At 45.7% G+C, this 22,809-nt stretch overlaps 1 protein-coding gene across 3 annotated transcripts; it reads right to left on the minus strand.

Moving 5' to 3' along the window:
• Positions 1 to 1,310: 1,310 nt before the first annotated feature.
• Positions 1,311 to 21,943, minus strand: cluha (CLUH binding protein of NUMT mRNA a). 3 transcript variants are annotated; one of them, XM_030109220.1, is made up of 27 exons: positions 21,585 to 21,943; positions 14,725 to 14,918; positions 14,469 to 14,640; positions 13,581 to 13,724; positions 12,334 to 12,461; positions 12,096 to 12,250; positions 11,839 to 11,964; positions 11,565 to 11,712; positions 11,389 to 11,481; positions 10,400 to 10,834; positions 10,013 to 10,272; positions 9,608 to 9,933; positions 8,322 to 8,423; positions 7,668 to 7,768; positions 7,387 to 7,539; positions 7,242 to 7,304; positions 6,909 to 7,153; positions 6,731 to 6,815; positions 6,190 to 6,343; positions 5,958 to 6,097; positions 5,778 to 5,858; positions 5,567 to 5,692; positions 4,416 to 4,537; positions 4,222 to 4,315; positions 4,001 to 4,135; positions 3,850 to 3,923; positions 1,311 to 3,440 (listed from the first exon to the last, which is right to left on the minus strand). In XM_030109220.1, the coding sequence occupies exons 1-27, from the start codon at positions 21,709 to 21,711 to the stop codon at positions 3,314 to 3,316; spliced, it is 4,110 nt and encodes a 1,369-aa protein (XP_029965080.1). In that variant the 5' UTR covers positions 21,712 to 21,943; the 3' UTR covers positions 1,311 to 3,313. The 3 variants fall into 3 exon arrangements, with proteins under 3 accessions (XP_029965080.1, XP_029965079.1, XP_029965081.1); XM_030109219.1 differs by having other exon boundaries at positions 9,521 to 9,933; XM_030109221.1 differs by lacking the exon at positions 21,585 to 21,943 and adding an exon at positions 20,519 to 20,589 and having other exon boundaries at positions 9,521 to 9,933.
• Positions 21,944 to 22,809: the final 866 nt, after the last annotated feature.

Raw genomic sequence — 22,809 nt, forward strand, 5'->3', positions numbered from 1 at the left:
GCACTGTGGCTCAGCTCCATGACCCAGAATTCAATAAACTGACAGAGATAAATGGAAGATGAAGTCATGACAAACCCTCAAACATATTTTTTTTCCTGGTTTTATTTGATTTATTTCGATATAAAAGCATATTCAGACCCCCCCCGAAAATAACTGGATTAATTAGTAAAGAGCAACACACATTTACCGCACACTGTCAGGGGGAGCAGACTCAAACACGGGGCGTAAAGAAACCTTTTGTGCAGATTTAATCAGTGGGAAAACGCAAAACCCCTCAAACAATCGTCGTTATGAACATCACACAAAGACAACAAAGCTGTTTGACCAGTGAGAGCAGTGAAATGTTTCATATTCAAGGATAGATACAGGAACATTTTTTCTCAAAACACTGTTCATATCATAATCGGCATATGAAATATTTAATCTTTATAAGTCTGTATTTAAGTCATATTGGTAAACATTCATTCTCCAGACCTGCTGCTGTGCAGAACAAACCAAAAATATTAGGTTTTGCATTGTTTACTGCATATATATTTCAATAAAAAGATAAATCTGGTGCACTTTAAACAGCTCAGCTACTCATGAGTGAATCATTGCAAAGAAATTCTGTGGTTCCAAACCCTCCTTTCCTCGAAGGCCATCCCCAGAACCCCTGTGTCATCCCAGATTCTCCAGAATATCAGAGTAAAGCCAATCGCACCAACATATCGTCTGATCTAAACAGTTTCTTATCATGGTTTCCTTTGAAAAGTCAGTTGACAACTAACCGTTCCAAACCTAAAGGATGCATTGATCCAAGACAAGCTGTGTCTGCGTTTGGCTTAACTGTAATATTTCGGACAATTGGCTATCTTTTTTCAGCTTATTAGTGGCAATCTTGGTGCATTACAAGGGAAAATAGCTACTCTAGAGAATTCTAAATGATTGAGACTGATATTTACCGCTGAAAAAGCAATACTGGTGTCATTCTCTGCATATCCTTTGATCCACACTATTAAAACACCTCCAGGAATTATTGTGATTTCAACAGCTTCAGAATAATGTCACTTTTTTGTGATACTGGACCATAAAATGAAACCGACCCTCATTTATTTGATGTTAAACTGTATTCAATCTCAGACACCTCCTGTCCTTCAGGTCAGAGTCCATCCTTCACAATAAGATGTGACTGCGCCACCTGCTGGACACCGGCAGCGTTACTGTTGACTGACACGCGAGGGTAACAAAACACACTAGAAAAACAAAAGAAAAAGAAACCCAGAAAACAGAATCAGGAGGTATATTTCTCTTTTATAAATCGTAAAGTTTTCACCCATCATCACCATTCAGAAGCAGAAGTAATAGGCACATACCACCACGCTCTGCCATCCACATCATGTTTCAGAGCACAATCAGGGGGAAATTCACTGCAGTCACCTCGTCTCCTGGTCTCCAGAGCTCGCTTTGTTCTCAAGGCGACTCACTTGCTGCCAGGTCAATCGGCCAGTGCAGTCAAAAGCCCACCTTGTGCAATAAAATCTGCATATTCTGAAACAATCAGCTCCAGCGGCATCTCTCTATTGCTTTAAATCACATACGTCTACACACGGCAACAATTAAGTAACAGATTGCCATGGGAGGGATACATTGCATGTATACAAGCACAAAGAAATCTTTATCAGTCCTTTTTTTTTTCTTTTTGGTACATCACACTGAAGCAGCCCTTCTGTCCACTTTTGGTGGTGCTGTGGATGAGTTCAGCACATCCAAGCAGCATGGGAAAAGTGCACTAAAACAACTCCCGGCTCACTCCCGGCTGGTTTCTGTGACAGTTACTTGAAAAAAAGATGGAAGGATAAGACAGAAATAAACAAAAGAAAAAACAAATACAGCCACAATAGATCTGTTCTGCCCATGCTGAGCACCTGTCTAACGGTGAGAAGAGGTTAGCTTCATTCATAGGCAGATCTTGCAACAGTGGTTGAATGTGAATGTGTTGAGAGAAGAGGCCAAAGTCAGTGTCTTTAAACCGGTTTTACAAATATAAAACATTTGGAAAGCCGACGTCCGCTAATCAAACTATGCAGCAGCAAAAAGCAGCAGCAGCTCCGGCCATTAGATTTTTCTGTCAGACTACACAAAGACACACGCACACACACCGGCAACCGTACAAACACACATGCACATATTTTTTCCTTTCAGTGTGTAAAAATAGAAGATTGAACACAGCTAGTATATAGATAGATAAATCTACTGCTTAAAGGTGGACGCTTTTTTTTTTCCTAAACCTTTTCAAATCTGCTATTCCCATTAACATCAATCAAGTACCTGTCTGAAACCAATAGAGATTTATACATCTATTGCCACTTCTATACATTTTCTAAAAAACAGACATGGCTTAAATTAATTTATGATCAGCAGGCATAAAATACCTTAATTCTCCTGTGCAGTTTTACAAAAATCTGTTTCGTTTATTTAAAAAAAAAAAACTAAAACAAAAAAAAACTAAAAAACAAAAAGGAAAATCAAGCTGAATGACCATTTGATGCTCACTGATGTGTCACCGTCTGTTGGGACTGAATTCATTAACCATCAGGGACAAGAGGGGGGGGGAAAAATGAAGGGTGATATCTGTAAGTGGCTCAAAGAAGCGAATTTACATTCTGAAGCCTCACGTGGAAACTCGCGAATTTAGCGCCTGTGTTGTGGTCATAGTGCACAGAGAAAGCAGCCCTGAGTTCTAGTACAGGGTGGGTGCTGTAACGCGTTGAAAGCACCGTCGCGGGAGGGGGGTGTGGGGGGAGGGGTCAGAGGTCTTCAAGGCTCTTTAGGCAATGGTGGGGGAACATGATGCTGGGCTAACGGTGGTCTAAGCTTTGTGGAAGCATGGGTTTTTGAGGGGGGTGGGGGGTGATGTACAGTTGATAAGGCTCTGGTATACAATGTCATGGTCATTCTTGGTCTCCCTCCCCCGGCTGCCACCATGCTAATTGTATATCAAAGTAGCTCACACCTCCAGTGGCGCGCTCGCCGGGTTCTCGGGCTGGGGATTTTTCAGATTGCACATTACACTGATTCTATGATGCTCGTACTCTCCCTCCCTCCCTCCCTCCCTCACGTTCGTCCTACCTCGGAGGACACTGCTCTGTGTCCTACAGTTCAAACAGTTTTTCTCTGGACTGCCCCGACCCCACCCTCCCCCTGTGTATTTCAATGCTGATCGAGACTGCTCGGCTCTCGGGTCCGCAGGCTCGCCGACTTGGCTGCTGCGTCACGGCTGCCCTCCTCTCCCCCGGCGAGCAGGAAGGACGCTGTGCGGAGGGGCAGTTCAGTATTAATCGATGGGAATTTTGTCTTCCAGTTCCAGCGGACTGTCCTCCACGGGCTCCTCGCTCTTTCCCAGATCCTGCAGCTGCTGCCTCCTCTGGACCTCCGCCTTCAGGTTCTCCAGATCCTTTTGGCTGGAAAAGGAACAAACGGGAAGCTTTTCACTATTTTTGCACCAACGCCTCTCCACAAGTCGAAAGCTGTCAAACATCCAGTTTGTGTTTTCTTGACAAATATGAACGGATCAGATTTATCTCTGCCAAAATCTGAAAGCATAAATGAGATCCATGATGGAGCTGTTGTGCTTTATGCTGTTTAGCCAGTAATTAATTCTTTAGAGAAATAAATAATATTTGAATGTTTTAACTGCTATAAACGATATTTAAAAGGGTTGTATTCTCACTTTGGAATGAACTGTGACGCTTCAACAACATTTATTCAGACAAAAACCTAGTTTCCCACCGAAAAATGAAAACGCTGAGTGGATAATAGCTTTTGGCGTTGAGCTGCGATCATGAGCCTCACACTTGTTTCTGACTTTACCTGAGAGGTATAAAGATGATGCCATTTATGATGTTGAGCTGCTCCAGGACGCTGGCCATGCTGGGAGCCGTGAACTGGAAAACAGAGAGACCAGGGTCAGACCAGCGCTCAGAGTCGCAGCATCACCGTATTCTGTCCTGGACCCTGTCACCTTCAGAGGCATGATGCTGGCGTTGGAGCCGTTCTTGTAGATCTCGTTCATGGTCCTCTGAAGAGCTACAGCCTGCTGGGTGAGATACTTCAGATACTCTGAGCTCTCCTTAGTTTTCTCGTGTGCCTCTCCCATCTGAAATGACGATAAAGAAAATCCACGTTGGCTGCAGAAGCGGCTTTGCTGCGAGGCGGACGGGTTTCGGCTCCGATCGGCTCTACCTGGTTCTTGTAAATGGTGTAACCCTCCTTCTCGTGCTGCAGCGCCGAGCGGAACTCGGCCTTGCTCTCATAAACCCTCGCAACCAGATGATGGCTGGAGAGGAAAACAACAACAAGACACTCAGTCATCCGTCCCCCTGTGGGCGGCGCTCTTCTACCTGTGCAGGTACAACATGGACCCCCGCCCCCCTCACCTGAGAGCCACTTTGAGGGACCGGGGTCCGTGGTACTTGGAGTTGATAGACAAGGCGTTCTCCAAGAATCTGAGTGATAAATCGTACTCCATCACTCCGTGCAGCACCAGGCCGATGTTACTCTGCGAAAACAAGAAGAGAGAAAAAGGGTTTGAGAGACGCACATATTAAAATCCATTTGTTTTTCTCTTTTAATTAAGATTTCTATATAAATTTTAGCACTATTAATGTGTGCTTTCCTAAAATTTAGAGAAATTGAGAAAATCTAGACTTTCTCTCATGCCACCACACAGAGTGCCATCTGCTGTAATTCATCTCTCCTCATGTTTATATCAGCAGTGGCACCATCCGTCCTGTTCAGCCCACCGTCTGCCCTCAGGCCGGAGTCTGCACAGCATCCGGCAGACCACGCGACTTAAAAAATGAAAAATGCCCTCAGATTAGGCTTTTTTTTTTTTCTTTTTTTTTTTTACCGATCCAAACTGTTACACTGAGCCTAAAACTGAATGATGAGCAGCACACAAACGGCCAGATGTGACAACACGCTGCTTTTTCAAGCACCAGCTCGTCTCAATCTCTTATTTTTTGCACTATTTCACAATCATTAGTGAATCTGACTTTATGAGACAGTGGTGCTCCTGCAGGGGAAATGTGAGGCTCACGGGGAGCAACAGCAGTAAAACAACCTGAGGTCAGGGGAAGTCATGACAAAAAGAACCAAGTAGCAGGTAAAACAATTATTTCACCACATCATCCATTATATAATACAAACAGACAGTACAGATCAGTCTCTCATTGTCAACAGTAAACCCGAGACCTGAATCTTGGAAAATTTAATTCCCATTCTTAAGTGCTTGATTTATTTTCCAAATCTTTGCAGACGTTCAGCAGTTGGACACAAAACCAGGCCAGTCAGGGTCAATGATTCATCGAATTGCAGCCTGTGCTTTGTTCTTTTTTTTTAAAATCTCATCACTGGAGCCGAACCCACCCACTGTGGCGCCTGAGGTCAGGTTTTATACGGCGCCCCCTACATCTGCTCACAGAACAAAACCAGCAGCATTGTTTTTCTGTCCCCCGTTATTCATAAAATGACATATTTATATGACTTTTATTATAAATGAGGTCGAATTTTTTTAAACCGCACTTACGTCCAGCAGCGCCATCTCGGGGTGATCCTCCCCGCACACCACCAACATGAGGTACCGGGCGCGGTAGAGCAGCTTCAGGGCAGTCGACAGCTGTCCGTTGGCAAAGCAGTACAGAGCCAAGTGCATCTGGGAGGTCAGGGGAGCAGACACGGAGGTCAGGAGGCTTCGGGTCAAAACCAACACGCTGAACACGTTCGGCGACTCAACTCACGTATTCCTGAATGGTGTTGGGATGCTCGATGCCCAGCACTCGCTCGCTCATCAGGACGGCCTTTTGCTGGTTGCTGAGAGCCTGCAGGTCGACACTCACACGTCATTCGGGGGCGTACGATGAAAAAAGACAGTGAGAACTGATGTGTGTGTGTGTGTGTGTGTGTGTCTGTGTGTGTACCTCAGGGTGGTCTCCCATTATGTAATTAAGGCGTGCGAGCAGGCGCAGGCAGGCACAGATCTCCACGTGCATGGCTCCGTACACGTTGTTGAAGAGGTTGAGAGCCTCGTTGATGAGCTCACAGCCCTCCTTCAGAAAACCTGCAGTCGGCACACAACAGTTTCACGTATTTTGAAATGCTTACGCGCTCAGACAGAATTAAATCAAAGGTTTGAAAACTCCCGAGCGTCACCTTGCTGCACTTTGGCCTGTCCGCTCTGGAAGAAGTGGAAAGCGTCCGAAGCTTTGGGGTTGACGTGCTTCACCACGGGGAAAATGTTCAGGATGTCCTCCTCTGTGAAGGCAGGTTTGTGGCGGCTGTCGAAGTTGTACTCCTTTATCAAAATCTGGAAGCAAAATACAACATCAATTTGGAAAACTATATGAAACAAAGGCTACATACAAAACTTCCTTGAATGCTTCCAATTTAAATTGAAGAACTCGAGGTTTTACAGAGGCTGAAATCAATCAGAATGAATGATATCTGATTTACAGACAGAAGCTGGGTATCAATAAAAGGTACTAAACACAGACAGATGCAGTTTAAATAATCTGAACAGTACAGAAACACATTGTCATTAATTAATATCCAACTGTGAAGCATCCATCTGTTTTAAGTAGTTAAAAAAATCTTTAAACTTTTAAGTTAATGTTGAAATAACCAAACAAACAAATGTTTGAATTATTTGCCTTTTGATCAAGTCAGTATTTCTAAACTGCTTCACTGTGTGTACCTGGATGCCAGTTTTGACGGAAATTTCTCTGAGCAGAGTGATTTTCTGAAGGCCATATTTCTCCACCACCTGGTCCGCACTTTCACTGATTACAGAAGAAGAAGAAGAAGAAAAAAAAAACCTATCAGCGCTCCATCACTGCTCAGAGAGGAGTGAATGAGGGAGTCCGCGTTCTCACCACTGGATGGTGAAGTGATAGTAGCTCTGCGCCTCCGAGGCGATGTTCTTCCACAGCTCGCTGGGCGTCAGGCTCGCCCACGCCGTGTTGTCGCCTCCGCCGGGGACCCTGTTGCGCCGCTTGCGGCTCTTGCGACGAGACACCAGCTCGTCGGGGGGCAGGTGGGCGACGGCGTCGGGAAAGGAGCTCAGGAAGCAGTTGAGGAAGTGGCTGACGGCGGCAGAGAGGGCCGACAGCTCCACGCCCTGCAGCGGGGGAAAAATAAAACTCAACAATCAGCCCGGGTTTCTCTGAGGAGGCGGGATAAAGTGCGGCGCCGCAGCTCGGACCGACCTGCAGGTACGTCTTGAAGATGTGTTTCGCACATCTGGTGATCAGCTCACTGATTCCTATCCTCTGCAGGATGAAAACAGAGCGAATCAGGATCACTGTGCATCTGACTGCTGGGACTGATCAGAAGTTTAAGAAAAAGACCGACGTAGAAGTGCTCCAGCTGCGCTTTAGCGGGAGTCTTATCCACGAACTCCAGCACCGTGCCCAGGTAGCGAATGTTGATGCCTCTCTGATGCAAAGCCTCCGTCAGCGTGGCTCCGTCCATCGGCAGAGCGCTGTGGTCCAAACAGTCTTTAACCTGGTGAGAAAACACCACAGGTGTCAAAAGCACTTCATAAGATCGTGATCCAACATGCTTTGTTTTTTCCCCATTTAAAGAAAACTGTTCCGAGGAAGTAAGAATAAAACGTAGATATGCACACTGACCAGCGAGGGGATCTGACAGGACACCAGGAAGGCCGCCGTGTCTTTGAGCAGCTGCTTCTGCTTCTGGACATCTTCTGCACTGTCGTCAGGGAAACGCACTCCTGGAACAACAACACAAACAAACACAGACACGCATTAAGCTAACTGGACGATACCATCGTGTGAAGAACAATCATGCTATTAAAACTAATAGCAGGTTTTCATCAGAGCTCATTTAGCTTACAAAAGGTCTCACTTTTTACTTGTTGATAAATCATGTATGTGGATGGAGTAACTGTCAGTGTGTTTATACAAATATGATAATTATAAAAGCAAAGCGAACTTTACTCAGGGATTAAAATATCTCTATTCTATTAAAAATGTTCCCGGCTTTGTTTCTGTGTCTCTGAAAAGCACCCAATTTCACTCTTTTATATTTTACAGGCACTTGGTCATACTAATATCAGTGAAATATGAGTAAAAGCATGTTAACCTATGTTGTATTAATGCATGACACTGTCTCATTCAATTCAAAATATTACAGACTGTACTATTGAAAGGCAAAGTCACATAAAGCATTTCTTGTCCCACAAAATAAAGTTACAAGTTTTTTGAACATCTGTATTTTTGTCAAAACCTTTTACCAGACAGCCGAATAATGCTTCTCATACCGACCTGGAGAGAAGATGTCTGGGTTGAAGCGGATATCGAAAGACGTGTTGCTGATGGAGCCGACCGCCTTGCAGGCATTCAGGACCACCTCACGGCTTTTGGGATCTGTTTGCAATTTCAGTCACACATGAAGATGCTTTTTAAAAACGGAGTAACGACGACAACAAGGACATCAAATCAACACAATGGAAAAGGGATTAATTAAACTATGCCAACGCTGAGTCAGTGCATGCGTTTTCTTTCCTACACTTCTACTCTGCAGGATTCACTAAAATCCTTCAAATCAGTCCTCAGCAGGAGACAAAAGCAGAAACCTAAAATATTATTTTTACTTATGTAATAGATGGATAAATGCTTAAATGGTTTGATCGATGATAATGCCTGCCACAAAAGACAGAATTTCTCTCTACACGCTAAGCTTTCTAAGCTTCATTTTCATGACAGGACAAAGTGATTTCGCTGTTCACAGGATTTAATCATCACTGTTTGGTAGGAATTACTGGAAAAACTTTGATGCGATGGAAACGGTTTGTGCTATCTTGATGTGTAGTGATAAATGTCAGAGAATTAAGCTTCCCTCACCATATTGAGCTCTGATAAAAGATATTGTGTAAGTATTTGCAATGAGATTTGTCTTTAAATGAGTCAGGTAAAAAAAAAAAATGCCTGGTACCAGATTGCTTCTAGATGTTCATAATTCACATTATTATAAACATAAAATATGTAATTTCACCATCAAAAATGCAGACAGTCTGTTCAGTACCCACACCAGTTGAATCACGAGTCCCAACCTTCCAGATCAGCGTTTGTCATGCAGGTTATTCATTCGGGGTCAATACAGCACCACACAAACCACTACTCCACACCAGATTATTTCAGGATTGCAAAAAACACGAGGATCAAAACTGATTATTCGGCTTATTAGGGTCAGATCTGGTTGCAGCGGGATCACAGGCTAGAGCGGGGTTGATTGGGGGCCAACACTCATCCCCACGGCAGGCCGAGGACTGAACAGGGACAGGAAGTCCGGTGGAAAGACGCCAGGCTTCTCCTCTACATGAGCCCTCCTTTCTAGAATTGAATCAGATCAGGTGCTTTTTGGATTAATATCTATCAAACGTGTAATCCACCAGACTCGCTCTCCCCGTATCGTCCCGACCCTGCCTTCTGGGAGTTGTTTTTGGGGTTTTTTTGGGACGTACCAATACCAGATCCGTCCTCGGCGACTAAGGTCTCCGCCAGCTCTTTGGCCTGAGCTAATCCCGGAATACTCTCCTCGAGCTCCTTACCCTCCAGTGGGCTCTTGCACTCGCCATTCTGGGTGGCGGCGGGTTCTACGGGCCCGTTTGTGGCGGGCTTTGTGGAGCTTTCGTCTCCGTCACTCGCTGCGTCTGAGGCGGCAGACACGACGGCGGCGGCGGCGGCGTCCGTCTGGCTCGTCCCGTCCGTGGGAGCGTCTGCCGCAGCGGGGGGGTCTGAGGGGGCGGCCTGCGTCGTGTCGGCGCTGCTCTCTGCGGACGCGTCCGTGATGGCGGGCGCGTCCGTCTTATTACAGTCTTTGTTCGCCTTCTGCTGCATGAGCTGTAACGCCGCCATCTTCATGAAGAGCAGATACCTGCGGGACGAGAGAGCGAGTCACGTTCAGCCCTTCAGGTCAAAGCGTCGGCGCAGCAGACCCTGGCGCCGGCGCCGACCTGTGCTCCACGAAGGCCTCGATGAGCTCCTGGCGGAGGCAGGCCAGGCGATGGCGGTGCTGCAGGGGGAAGCCGCAGCGCTGACTCTCCGGGGGCAGCTCCTCGCCCTCCACCGGCAGGAAGTTCAGGTCGGGAGGGAAAGTGCGGAGCAGGTCCAGAATGTAGTGTCGGCCGTCGTTTCCGATGATGCCTTTACACTCGACGGAGGAGCACAGCTCCACCGTCTCGTTCTTCTCGTTCAGCACGTTGTGGCGCTGGACCTGAAATTCACAGCAGGAGGAAGAATAATCTCAGTTTTTCATTCAGTATTTGTACATGCGACTGTTTTTCACTCATACACTGCTGTGAAAAGGAAAGCTGCAGTTACTCAGCAGTTATGTGACCGACCTTGAGCGGCCTGCTGGTTTTATCCAGCAGCTCCAGGTATTTGCTGTGGGACACGACGGTCTTTCCGAAGTCGATGGAGCCGTAGATGACGCTCTGCTCCTGCTCCCGCTCCAGGATCCCCGGGATGATGGACTGGGCCGTGACGCGGTAGCCCCTGTAGTCCACCACCACCGTTCCCAGAGTGTAGAGGCCCTCCACGTCCACCGCGCCGTACGCTCGCACGCCGTTCAAGTCGTTGGTGGGCGCGGCGTGGGCGGCGGCGTCGCCGCCCAGCTCGCGATAGTGATCCCGCACGTCGAAGCCCAGGCTGAAGAAGATGTTGTTCCAGATGAACATCTGCATGCGGGTCTCCTCTCCGGGGTTGATGGCCATCACGTTGCCGTCGATCACCGCCATGGCGCCTCGAGTGGCGGCGGCTGCAAAGTCGCTGTGGACCTGCAGGAGGAGCCGGACGAAGAGGAGGGAAGAGGAGTTTGACAGGCTGCGATCAATTTTCTTGGTAACTTTAAGAAGCTACTTTAAATAGAAGTAAGGCTGTACAGCAAGAAAACAAATGTCAGACACGAAAAACGAATTTCACATCCCAGTTTGAGAAACTAGATAAAACACATGGCAGAGAATAATTTCATCTGGAATGAAAATAAACGCACATGCAGACATTTTCTTACAGACTTCGTCTCTAATTTATAAAAATTCGGGGGCAGTAAGCGAAAATTGTGATATTCAAGTGCAATACTGCAACATGATTTCTTATTTCATAAAGCAGAGCTGATGCTTTAGGTTCCGCAACATTGAGGTAAAATTTCAAATACACAAAGGGAGTTCTGATGTTTGTCAAAGGCACAAACTGTGGCAACAAATGGACAAGTGCCCTTCAATATGAAATGACTGAGGCTGCACGCAGTCTGTGGAAAAAGCATTCTAGCATCCAGTAACTCAGAAGAGACGTCAATGACGTCTTTCAGATGACCAGCAGACCGACGCCGTACCTTGAATATGGCTCTCTCCCTCAGCAGACGCTCAGGCAGGTTCTTCCGGGGAAGTTCTCTGGTGGTCTGCAGCTCCTCGTTCCAATCCCTGGTCTGAAGGACGTAAGCATTCAGAAACGCGTTCACACTGTAAGAAGCAATTCCCATCGTGTTTCTGTGAAGGCTGACAATCACACCTGTCCAGGTATGTGCTCCTCATAACCCAGGCGGGAGGTGTAGGCGTCCTCGGCTCGGACGCAGTCCATGGCGTGGTCCACCTGAGGAGCGGTCCAGCTGTACACCTGGAAGGGTGTGGCTATCCTCTCGAATGGGTGTCTCTGGACTCTGTGACAAAAAAAAACATGGTATAACTTGTATAATTTGGAGTTTAGGTGCAAAAACGTACAATTTTTAAAGCTAAGCAAACGTGCATCAGTGACTAGAAATCCTGAAGCCAGAGGCAGCTTGAACCTTTTCTTCTGCAGGGCGGTGAAGTTCTTCTTGAAGGCGGGGCTGATCTGGCTCAGCAGCTCCACCAGAGAGTGGCTCAGGAAGCTGGGATTGGCTGGTTTGGGATTGAATGTGTAGGTAGTAGACCTGAGAAAGGCGGGAGAAAAATCTGGATTTGTGAGACAGTTTCTTAAAAACTTCCATCAAACTACAAAACAAGGCAAAAAGTTTTCAAAATCACCAACAGACTGGAAAGAGTGAGAGAGGGGCTGACTGACTGGTTGAGGTAGAAGCCGCGGGTGGAGGCAGTGACGCTGACGTGGCGCTCCTCCACCGTCACAATGTACAGGTACATCAGGTCGCCGTGCATCTTCCTGTTCCCGGGCGGCGGGTTCCAGCCGCTCATGGTCAGGACCTTCAGGCACTGCATGGGCTGCTCACAAAGTCACGGAAAAGACAACTAAGATATAATAACCATAACTTGACATTTGATACATCTTTCCATCTTTTCTTCACCTTCCAATCCTTGTTCTGTGGCTGGAGCGGCACTAGGGGGCGCTCTTTACTGCCTGGCAGGATGTGCTCTGGGGGCGTGCAATCGATTTGCTCCAGCTCGTTGCCCTTTTTCTTGCGTTTGCCACTATCTGCAAGGAGGAAAGTTTAGTTTGAATCTTTCTGTGTGAGAAGTGTTAAAGAGAGAGCCGCGGACGGCAGAATGCGGCTTTGCAGGACGCCGATACTCTATCACAGATGTAATATCAGGGGAAATACTCAGACCTTTAACTGACCAGAAGACAGTCTAACAAGTTCAGTCACAGCTGTTGAGCTTTACCAGGAGGAGGAAACCAGGTCACGAAGTTTAGTAAAGATTAGAGGAGATTGATCAAATGGCATTTGGAATCAAATTGGGGACAAAAAGCTTGGATTACAGTATTTGTTCAAATGTGTTTCAGACACAGGAACTGGGTCGGGCCAACACTTCAAGCAGTAAACTGCATGTAATCATGTTAATGCCTGCAGCAGCTCAGTGAAACATGCAGAAGCAGGAAGAAAAACGTGTGTTTTGAGTTACATTGCTGTGACTTTTGAAGGGAAAGTAAAATAAAAGCTGCCTGTAAACGGATCCGCTGAGTGAACCAGCGTCAAACAATGGTTCTTAATGTGCTCTGAAGGAAAAGTGAGTTATAAAATCCACCAGAGAGACGGAAAATACCTGTGTTGTCCATGACTCAACCACAACTACCAAAGAGGTCATTTCTGACTTGTCTTTGAGCAAGACACTGAACACCAACTTGTAAAGGGCTTTGGGGATCATTCAAGTGGTGGTAAAGTGCTTCATAGGTGAAATCTATTTACCACTGGCTTTTTAGGCCGAGCCAAAACTATCAGGGTGGTGATTGACAAGCTTTCAATGTGAAATGTAAAATTTCTAAATGAAACAAATAGCTTTGTTTGAGTAAAGGAAAAAAATAAAGAAAAGGTAAAGCAGGTTTTCATGGATGTTTTATTTATTTAGTGTGGAGCCTATAAACTCATCCTCAATAGTTACTACTACTTCCTGGTGAAGCTGGATGTGGGATCATGTGTGCAAGATTTATGGGACTAATCCACAGACTGAATTAGATAATATTCAAATAATATAATTCAGTGTTAATGGGACAATCTGATATCTCTCTGCATGCACATAGCTTGTATGGATATTTGCACAAAAATCCTGCGTTATTTAAGGAATTAAAACTTATCAGCGCCTGTGGCTTTCGCACCTCCGAGGTCGCCGTCAGTGAAGATGCTGAGGAAAGACAGCGAGTTGCAGTCCACGCCGTTGTAAGCGTCTGACGGGTCCAGGCTCTTGAGCAGGTCTCTGATATGACGCACATGGATGCGAGCCTCACGCACCGTGTATGGCTCTGCAGAAAAGACAGGAAGTGAACGGGTTTGGTAAGAAGGAGCCAAATCCCACAAAGGTGAAGATGAGGAATCAGGAGGAGGGGAAATTCTGCTGTGAAAACTAATAACTGCTTTGAAACTTTTATCTGCAGGACGGCAGAACAAAACAAGTACATCTTTTGTTGTGACTTAAATCCACCAGGTTTGTCAAGTTGGACCTGCTGTATAATTCTATAATTTGATTTCACAACGTTGATGAAGAGAAACAGAACAGTGGAGTCTTTGTTATGAGTGGAAAGCCTGAAAGTTACAGTCTGTATCCTTAAATCAACAGTCACTGAATGATTCAACTGTTTCTGGTGAGGATGACTGAATATTGTGAAGAAAGCACATGTGATGGGGTTTCCTGGTTTAAATACTAAAACTGGAACGAAAAGAAGAAAACAAACCCCTTTCTCTATCACACTGGGGTCTCTACATCTAAAAGATGTAAGCTAAAAAGATGCTTCACTATATTTTCTCCGAGTTCACTGCAGCAAGAATGGAATGTGCACAATGCATGTGAGATTACTGAGGTATGATTTTTACAAGCTGAGAGCCGACAAGCAGCTTTTCAAATGTGCAGAAGGAGTGATCCTGATGTCAGTCACCTCATGGAGGCTTGTCTGGTTCATACAGAGCTCTGTGATGAAGCCTGATTATAGTGTGTGAATAATGTATGAAGTGTGTGATCGTGCTCCGTCCAAACACATAATCCCTCTGACCTTCCACTACTTTGAGCAGCGAACCCTCCTGCAGGCCCTCGATGGACTTGAGCTCGGCGAAGTTGTCCAGCACGTTTCCGTCCAGCTGCAGGGAGAAGCAGGTGCGATGGCAGGTGTCCTCGCGGTCCATCAGCACCTGGTGGATCTCCTGCACCATCTCCTGCGGTGACACCTGATGAGCGAGAGACAGCAGAGGATGTGAAGCAGAGAACCACCGGCGATGATGATTTTAAAGAAGAACTGCTTCTGTCTGCACCTGCAGGTCAAACGGCTCGGTTCCAGGAGCCTGGATCTTCACGGTGAAGCCCGTGTCCTGGATCACGATCACTTCCTGTTCGTTCGACTCCTCGCCTCCGTCTGCTTCTCCATCCCGGTCCTGCTTGGACTCCGCCTCCTCTGTATGATCGTGAGCGCCGTCACCGTTTACCATGGCTGTATCTGCACTGTGCCCTGAAACGGCACAAACGGAGAGATTCACATTTCAATCTAAAAGTGAAGACATGATGAAATGACTTTTACACATTAAAGAAAAAAAGACTCTTATTCCACAAAGTAAAAAGTACTTTAGAGCGAGCCATACCTAGACTGACGCTCCTCTTTACATTAAAGCAAATGTGTTCCCTGACAGCTGGTGTGAATACGCGCTTGCCCCGTTAAAGCTGGGAAATTCATTTCTGCTCTGAAATCTCCATTCTTGTGTGTTTGCTTATAGTCGTGCATTCATGAAGTCCTCTGCATTGCTCACCAGCTCCCAGTTGCAGCTGCGAGCAAAGGGCATTCAGGCCTCAGTCAATGCAACGTGACCTAATTCTGATCTTTTTGCTGTTGTGTGGCACAGATCAGGTCTGCTTTTGGACAAAGTCAGCAGGAAAAAGACCCATTAATCCAGATATTTTGAGACGGGATCCAGGCCTCATTCACATGTGAAAATAAATCAGACATATATCTGATATGAGCCAACATGACCGCCGTGTAGCCAGGCTGATTGGATTTTCTCAACGTTAAAGTGTATCAGTTCCACTAAACCTCTACTGTCCTCCTGACCCCTGACCTGTTGGTGAAGGGGTGCATCAGCTGATAAGAGCATCCTGCCCTAAAAACTGCAACGAACATTCCTCCACACGAGATAAGTTATGGTGCAGATAGGTCGCACTTTCCCACTTCAGCAGCTCTGGACAGGCTCGGGAAGCTTCTGTTACAGTGCAACTGTTTTCAAACCACAATACGGGTGCAGCAGGGCTTCAGCGCTGCCCACAGCTCAGCTCTGCTGTCTCGATGGCACCGCTGCATCACATTCACACCAGGAACTCAACAAGGATGACCTAAATATGGCCAGTGGGGAAAAAAACAGCCTAAATCTTTTGTTGGTCCGAGATTACAAACCTTTGGTTTCTGTGACCAGAGCCGAGGAACCTCTACAAGCCTTTGCGAGACAAGTTCTATATTCTGGTTTATTTCTCTTTGCAAATGCAAAATAAGCCAACAAAACAGCAGTGGAATTGATGATTCAGAGGGTCAGCACAGCAGGGCTTCGATAACGCCAGACTCCTCCTCTGTAGGCTGCTGGGCCGCCGAGTCACAGACGAGCATCACAAACCTCTGGGTCTGGATGATCTTACCAATAACAGTGTGAAATATTGATGATGGGGTGACCAGAGCCAGCAGGATCAGCTACAGTGTCACTGCCGAGATCCACACACGCAGCAGCGTGACAGTGAAATGCTCTCCCTGTGATCAATCATTGGCTCTGTTGCTCCAATCTGTCCAAAAAAAAAAAAACAAAAAAACTGGAACAACAACATAACACAAATTAATCTATCTCAAAATGAGGCAATAAGTAACTGGCTCAACCAGAAAGGAAGGGGCCAAAACAAAATCCAGCGATAATGTTCTGAAACAGCAGAGGGTCAGCGGACATTTTCTTTATAACAGAAAAATGGATCGGAGACATCTCCGACTCCAGAAATGTTCTGTATTTACTCTGCAGTCAAACTTCACACAATGTGGGGTGGGGTGGGGGGGGGGGTGGGGGGGGGGGGGTGAAAAATGGCTGTGTGGACAAATGACAACTGTTTTCTCCCACCGGGACACAACTGCTGCTCACGCCTGGTGTCCTTGCTCAGCGTCAAGGGTAACAGCCTCAGGGTTACTGAGGAGAGGGAGGGGGCTCCCCTCCCCCCCCGTAGCTGGGCCACGACCCCGGGTGAGAGCCCAGGCACTGGAATGGTGGCGGAGGAGGAATCGAAGGAGGGAGCGCTGGAGAGGCCACGCTCTGAATAACAAACACAACGGCGTCCGAGCCGGTCGGCGGTGTCAGAGGAGAGCCAGCGCTCGGTGTCGAGTGTTTCAGAGCCGCCGGCTTTTGTTTTCAGCACCGGAGCAGAAATCTGTCAGCGCTTGGCAAGTCTGAGCGTCTGAACGGGACATCACACTGCCATCGCTAACAATTCTCAAAACAGCCAAACTGGAAAATAATCAAGAACTGTCACAATGTCACCTCAAAGACCGTCTTCTGTGTACTCCTGCCAAAATATCTGCAAACTTTCCACCCTGCCTCATCTTGTTTAGTGTTGTAATCCAGATTTGTGCTACAAGATGGTGTATAAAGTTACTGGATGGTTTTAATAACGGGACGCAATAACAGTAAAACTGAACCAACTGATCAGTTCAGTTGTTGACCAAGGCGAGAGGCCAATGTTTTTAATCACACTCATGTGATAAGATCAGCAGAGACAGTTGCTAGAAGTTAGGTTGTATAGGTGAGAGTTTTTAGTTGGTGTTTCAGTGGGAAAGTGAAATAATCTGGACTTCGTTTGAACCTCACAGCTGTGGCTGCATCAGAAATGCAGCAGTACAATGTGTCACAAGCTGAATAACGTCTTGCAAAACTGATCCAGACCAGTGGAATAAAGTTCATTTGAAAGCAAGGAGTTAAGGACGGAGAGAAGAAAAGTTCTGGCTACAGTTTAACACACGACACAGGAGAAGCGCTGCGTCTCGTGCTATTGTTCACAAGGAAAAGATGTAAACACAGAACGGCAAAAGGGAACTTTCCTGACGTATTCCTGATGAAATGACGTCTCCAAACAGGGTTAAGGTATGTGAAGATCTGAGTCATGGTGACGATTCAGAAACTGTTTCTATTCAAGTACGTTTGATTTTCCCCACTTCTGAGGCTTCAGCTTCACCACTTTTAAAAATGTGGTTCAATTAAAGGAAAACAACCGAGTTTTTATGCATGTTAAGTCGCATGAATTTTATTTCTGTCTCTCAAATATTCTGCTATTCCAATAAAATGATTTTATCTCATAAGATTTCTCTGTTCACTTTGACTTGTCTTGATGTGTTACAGATAACTCTTGGACTGCTTTAGTTTTATCATGGTAGTGCTGACTTAAGCATACATCTGTGACCATAACTCAAAGAATACATACAATATCTTGAAAGCTTTGAAAAATTACGAGAAAGCAGAAAAAATTCCCTTTGTGATTTAATGGTAGCCATTCTTGTGGTTTGGGCTATTTTGCCCCATTTGGTCAGTTTCTCAGTCAAAAAACATGCTATTAGGAAAAACCCTGTCAGATACTGAGAGTTAAATTTATCTTGGAAGAAAGGGCAGCATCTTGAGAAATATTTCTGCTCAACTGAAATTAAAATAGTCTGATTACTTTACTCTCAATTCATCTTGGAATATTTCAATTCTTGACTCACAAAAACTAAGCTCTTAGCTTTGTGTCAATGAGCACAAAGCAGCAAAACCACTGATGTGAATGAGACCAAACACACACACACACACACACACACACACACACACACACACACACACACACACACACACACACACACACACACACACACACACACACACACACACACACACACACACACACACACACACACACACACCACAACAACAGTGTGAGCAGAGGAACTCAAACTCATCGACCAGACAAACATTCGGATAGTGAGAAAGACAGAAAACCGTCAGCAATGCAGAGGATAAGGAACCAGGACACAAATCAGATACAATGAAACACATGACTCAGGTTTTTTCACTCTGAATCGAACTCTAAAAAGCTCCGAGTGATTGTTCTCTCCACCTTCGGCTTTAAACGTCACACTCAAAATGAGCTTTTCTGCAGCCCATTACTCCAGCTCACTTCTCTGCACAGCTAATAAAGCTGGCGGCCCTTGACATGGGGGACCATGGCTGCTGCCATAGCAACATGAACCAGCCAGACAACCCTGAAAACAACCACCACAACAAGCACACAAGGCCTCTCTGTGCCAGTATCTGCTGCACTACGAGGGAGCATCCTCTTGGTGGACAGACGGGATCCTGACATTGAGTTCTGTTTTGATAGAAAATAAATAAACAGATAAAAAAGATAAAAGCGTCACTGAATATAACATCGCAGACAACTGGCCCTACTACCAGTTTATGTTTAATTACTGATATATCATCCTTGTTATGAAAGAAAAGTCAATTATTCTCTGATGTTAGTGCATTGGATTGGACCATGCTCATTCTGTCACAGCTTAGTACTGCAGCTAAATATCTGTAAGAGTGTTGATTAACCCCAACATGCAACTTCAAAATCTATTTTTTAGGATTTGAAAACTTAATCTTGTTGAGCCTGAGAGATGTGGTAAGTAAGACACTTTTGGACAAGTATGCAGTTTGATCTCTACGCACCTCCAAATATCCACACAAATCAGGCTTACACATTTTATTTAATGATCTCAGGAGTTCAAGAAGCACTGATCCAAGAGCAGAGGCCTGCAGTCTAACCTGCACTGCTCAGGAGCCAGATGAGGAAACGTGCCAGGGTGTCAGTGGCTCCTGGGATTAACTCAGCCACTCTTCAACCTACTGGAGCTGTAAGCTCCTTAAAACCAGGGATGGTGAACCTCGCCCTGATCGGTCTGCTCCACCATGTGCTTGTCATTTAACAACCCTTCACTGACTAATGATCAGGCCTCAGAAAAATCACTAACCACACTGTTTTTCATTCAATAAATTCTTTGTTTGCTCTTTGAAAATTGTACAAAGTTAATCAACTCCCAATGTGTTACATGTAAAGTCTGAAGTTTTTCCCAATTTCACATTTATGAAACTGAATTTATTTCAAACAGACCAACAAATTTACAATTGAAACCATAAATATTTGAAACTTACTTTATAGTTTGTATGTGAAGTGCACATTAACATACAAGTCAAACTTTTTTAAAGGTGCTCTACTTCCAGATGCTCTTGTAGATTTTAATCCGTTAAAGCCTCAATCACGTCAAAATGTGATATGCCCAGAATTCTTTCCACAAGCCAAAGACACACACTGAAAGTCCACACTAACCAGAGTTTGCAGCTTAATACTGATAAGGTTTCCAGAGAACACAAAAATAAGCACATTCCAGCTTGGTATCAGATGTATACTGTGTTAATTTGAAAGAGAAAATACTCAAAAGTCTAAATGATTATGGGTAAAGTTGCCTTTTCTATCAGTGAATTGAGTGCACATGGGTAATAGTTAAGGCTACAAATTTGGAACATATAGCAGCCCAATAAATGCAGCATAGCCAGACAATGAATGAAGTGTTACATAAAGCATGACAAAAGCTAACCGGTAGAGAGGTCAGAAAGAGAGATAACAACTTTTTTCCATAAAATGGGTCAGTGATCCCGGTGTTCTAATACACGAATGTTTAATGTAGCATTTATTTCAAGTTTTATATGACTGTAGTCCATGTGGTCTGACAAAATGACTCCAACTCAAAGCATGAACCACTAACTACCCAGACAAATAGTGACACGCACTAATCACACGCCCAGCAGGGTTGTTCAGCCACAAACCACCTGAGGTCGAGTGTTTTGGAGTGAGGTGAGAGGAGAGAGAGCCGCACAGGCGCTTCAAGGTCCCACATGTGAGAGCCGGTGACGGGGTGCGGGCACCCCGGTGCTTCTACCGCACAAACTCCACGGGCTGACAGTGTCTGATATCAGCCTCCACAGACTGGCCTCCGCCGCTTCACTCCCACAGGTTGTCACTCACCTGCTTTGCGCGGCTGTTCATGTATTATTAGCGTAACCTTCTCTCTCACCGCGTCGCACACACCATCATGACTCTTTCTACTACAACAAGCAGCTTCCGCTTCCAGGGTCGACCTGGAACAGTCCACCTGGTGTTCACTGGAAGGGGTGAAATTCGACGGGAAGACCCGACAGGAGGATACCACCCACCACAGAGCGCTGAACATCCATCCAAATACGAATAATACGAGCTTTTAATAACCTCTAACACGTCGACAGCAAGTGATTTGGGGCGTATGTCCCCCATAAACAACAGGTGTGTGTTTGCAGGCCCCTTTGTCTGCGCAGACAGTGGAGGAATCCACTGAAGGTGACCTTCAGCGGACTCTTGTGACATGCTGTTACCGAACATGTGTGTCTGTACGCGGCTGCCTGCCTGTCAGCTGCCCCGGCTCTTATTTAATTCACTAAAGTATGAGCCATGCAGCCGCTTCACGCTGTGTGAAAGCAGCATGTTTCCTCGCATGTTTGACAGGCTTTAGGGCCACGAAGCTGAGCGCCGACATAGCCCGGACAGGCTAAATTAGCAGGCTAACCGGTGGGCTAGCCGCCAGCTAACCGAGCGGCTAACATGTTAGCACACCGGCTAATTTGTTTTGGTTGGTGTGTTCAAGCAAAGGGCTGAAGTCCATGCATGCGGCCGTGAACCCGTGCATGCAGATGGGTGTAATCTTGTGAAAGCTCGCACATTTGCACATAACTTAACAGTTTATTAGCACAGGATATTGCACGGCGCACCTCTATAAACTTGCAGAGGCTACCGAGGAGATGCTTGGGGGTGGTAAGGAGGAGGAGGAGGTAACCCCCCCTAACTCCACCTTGGGGTTGAGGACTTTTAAGTCACATAACAAATGTATGGAAGTACACGTCCCAAGGCCAACCAACCCTGGAAACCACGGAGGACAGCTGCTGTCCTCACCAAGGAGCTGCTGTATGAAGTTTGCAGCATGCACCGGAGTTGCCATTCACCCCCTGCATGTGTCTGTATGTTGTGCACACACGAAGCCGTCATAGTGCAGCTTTCTCACCGCAGCCAGGGGAGTCCTTCAGACGCGTCTCTTTGCCGTCCTGGGTCCCATCCCCGGCTTCATCTGCAACATCCACCGGGTTACAGCCAGGCACTGACGCCGGGATGTCATCTGTCTTGCTCACCATGGTCGGCAGTCAGTGTGTGGTGACAGAAGTCCCCCCGCAGCTTTGCTTGAATGTATGAGCCTGTTGTTGGACGCGGAAAATTAAAACACACCCACACACAGTTCTGCTTCTCCGGGCTCACACGGGTTAGCTGGCTACATGCGAAGGGTATGGGCTTACAAAAACAAGTCTAGTGAGGAAGGACAGAGCGGCACATAGTGGGGATCACACGTGGTTTGTCTCCTCCCCTTCTCTTGACCTCTTTGCCTTTGCGTTGCACTTCCCCTCCCACCGAGCGTGGCACTACGGAAAGCCACGAGCGACAAACTAGTTTTCACAAATCAATATTGTTTAATTTTTTGTTTTTTTTAACTTCGTCAGTCACCATATTGTCAACTTAATTATCCAAATGCTTTTTGTCCCCAGCAGCTCCTGGATATAAATAAATAGAAATGATGCCTGGCTGGGGACAACCTACAATTCACCACATTTTAAAGTTTATTCCATAAGATTCATTTTATTCATGAAACTACAGTTAATTTATTTGAAATCTTCAATTCTCCAGTCTCATCTGGTGTTCCCCAGGGCTATGTCCTCAGCCCCACTCTCTTCGTTGTCTATCTTGTTTCCTTTGGCCCATATTTCAAATAAATATAATATGGCTACAATTCCACTACTGTAACACTCAGTTTTGCCTGTCCATCCAACACTCAAAACATTCACTTCCTGGACAGTTTTGAATCCCACCATAAAGCATAACTTTCCAATATTGACAACAATAAAGGATCACCATTGTGATTGTTTTAATAAAAGATTGGATATTGCATAAAACAAAGTTTTATTCGTTCTATGATATGAGCCCACAATATTTTGATAAAATTAGCTTATCTCAAAAGTAGAAACGTTTGGCCGACGACGATTAAAGCTACTTCACCAGCAGCAAATCATATCAAATATTTGTATCTTAAAATTTCAGTAAAATCAGTTTTGTTAATCCTCACATATAGCTAGATTAATACTGCTGCACATTAAGTTTAATTTTATTGGCAAATCATTCAGAAAAAAAAGAATTTTATCACGATTTCACTACAATTATGTTACCGGAAATAAGACATGCTT

Source organism: Salarias fasciatus, chromosome 14, assembly GCF_902148845.1.
Source record: "Salarias fasciatus chromosome 14, fSalaFa1.1, whole genome shotgun sequence".
Lineage (NCBI taxonomy): Eukaryota > Metazoa > Chordata > Actinopteri > Blenniiformes > Blenniidae > Salarias > Salarias fasciatus.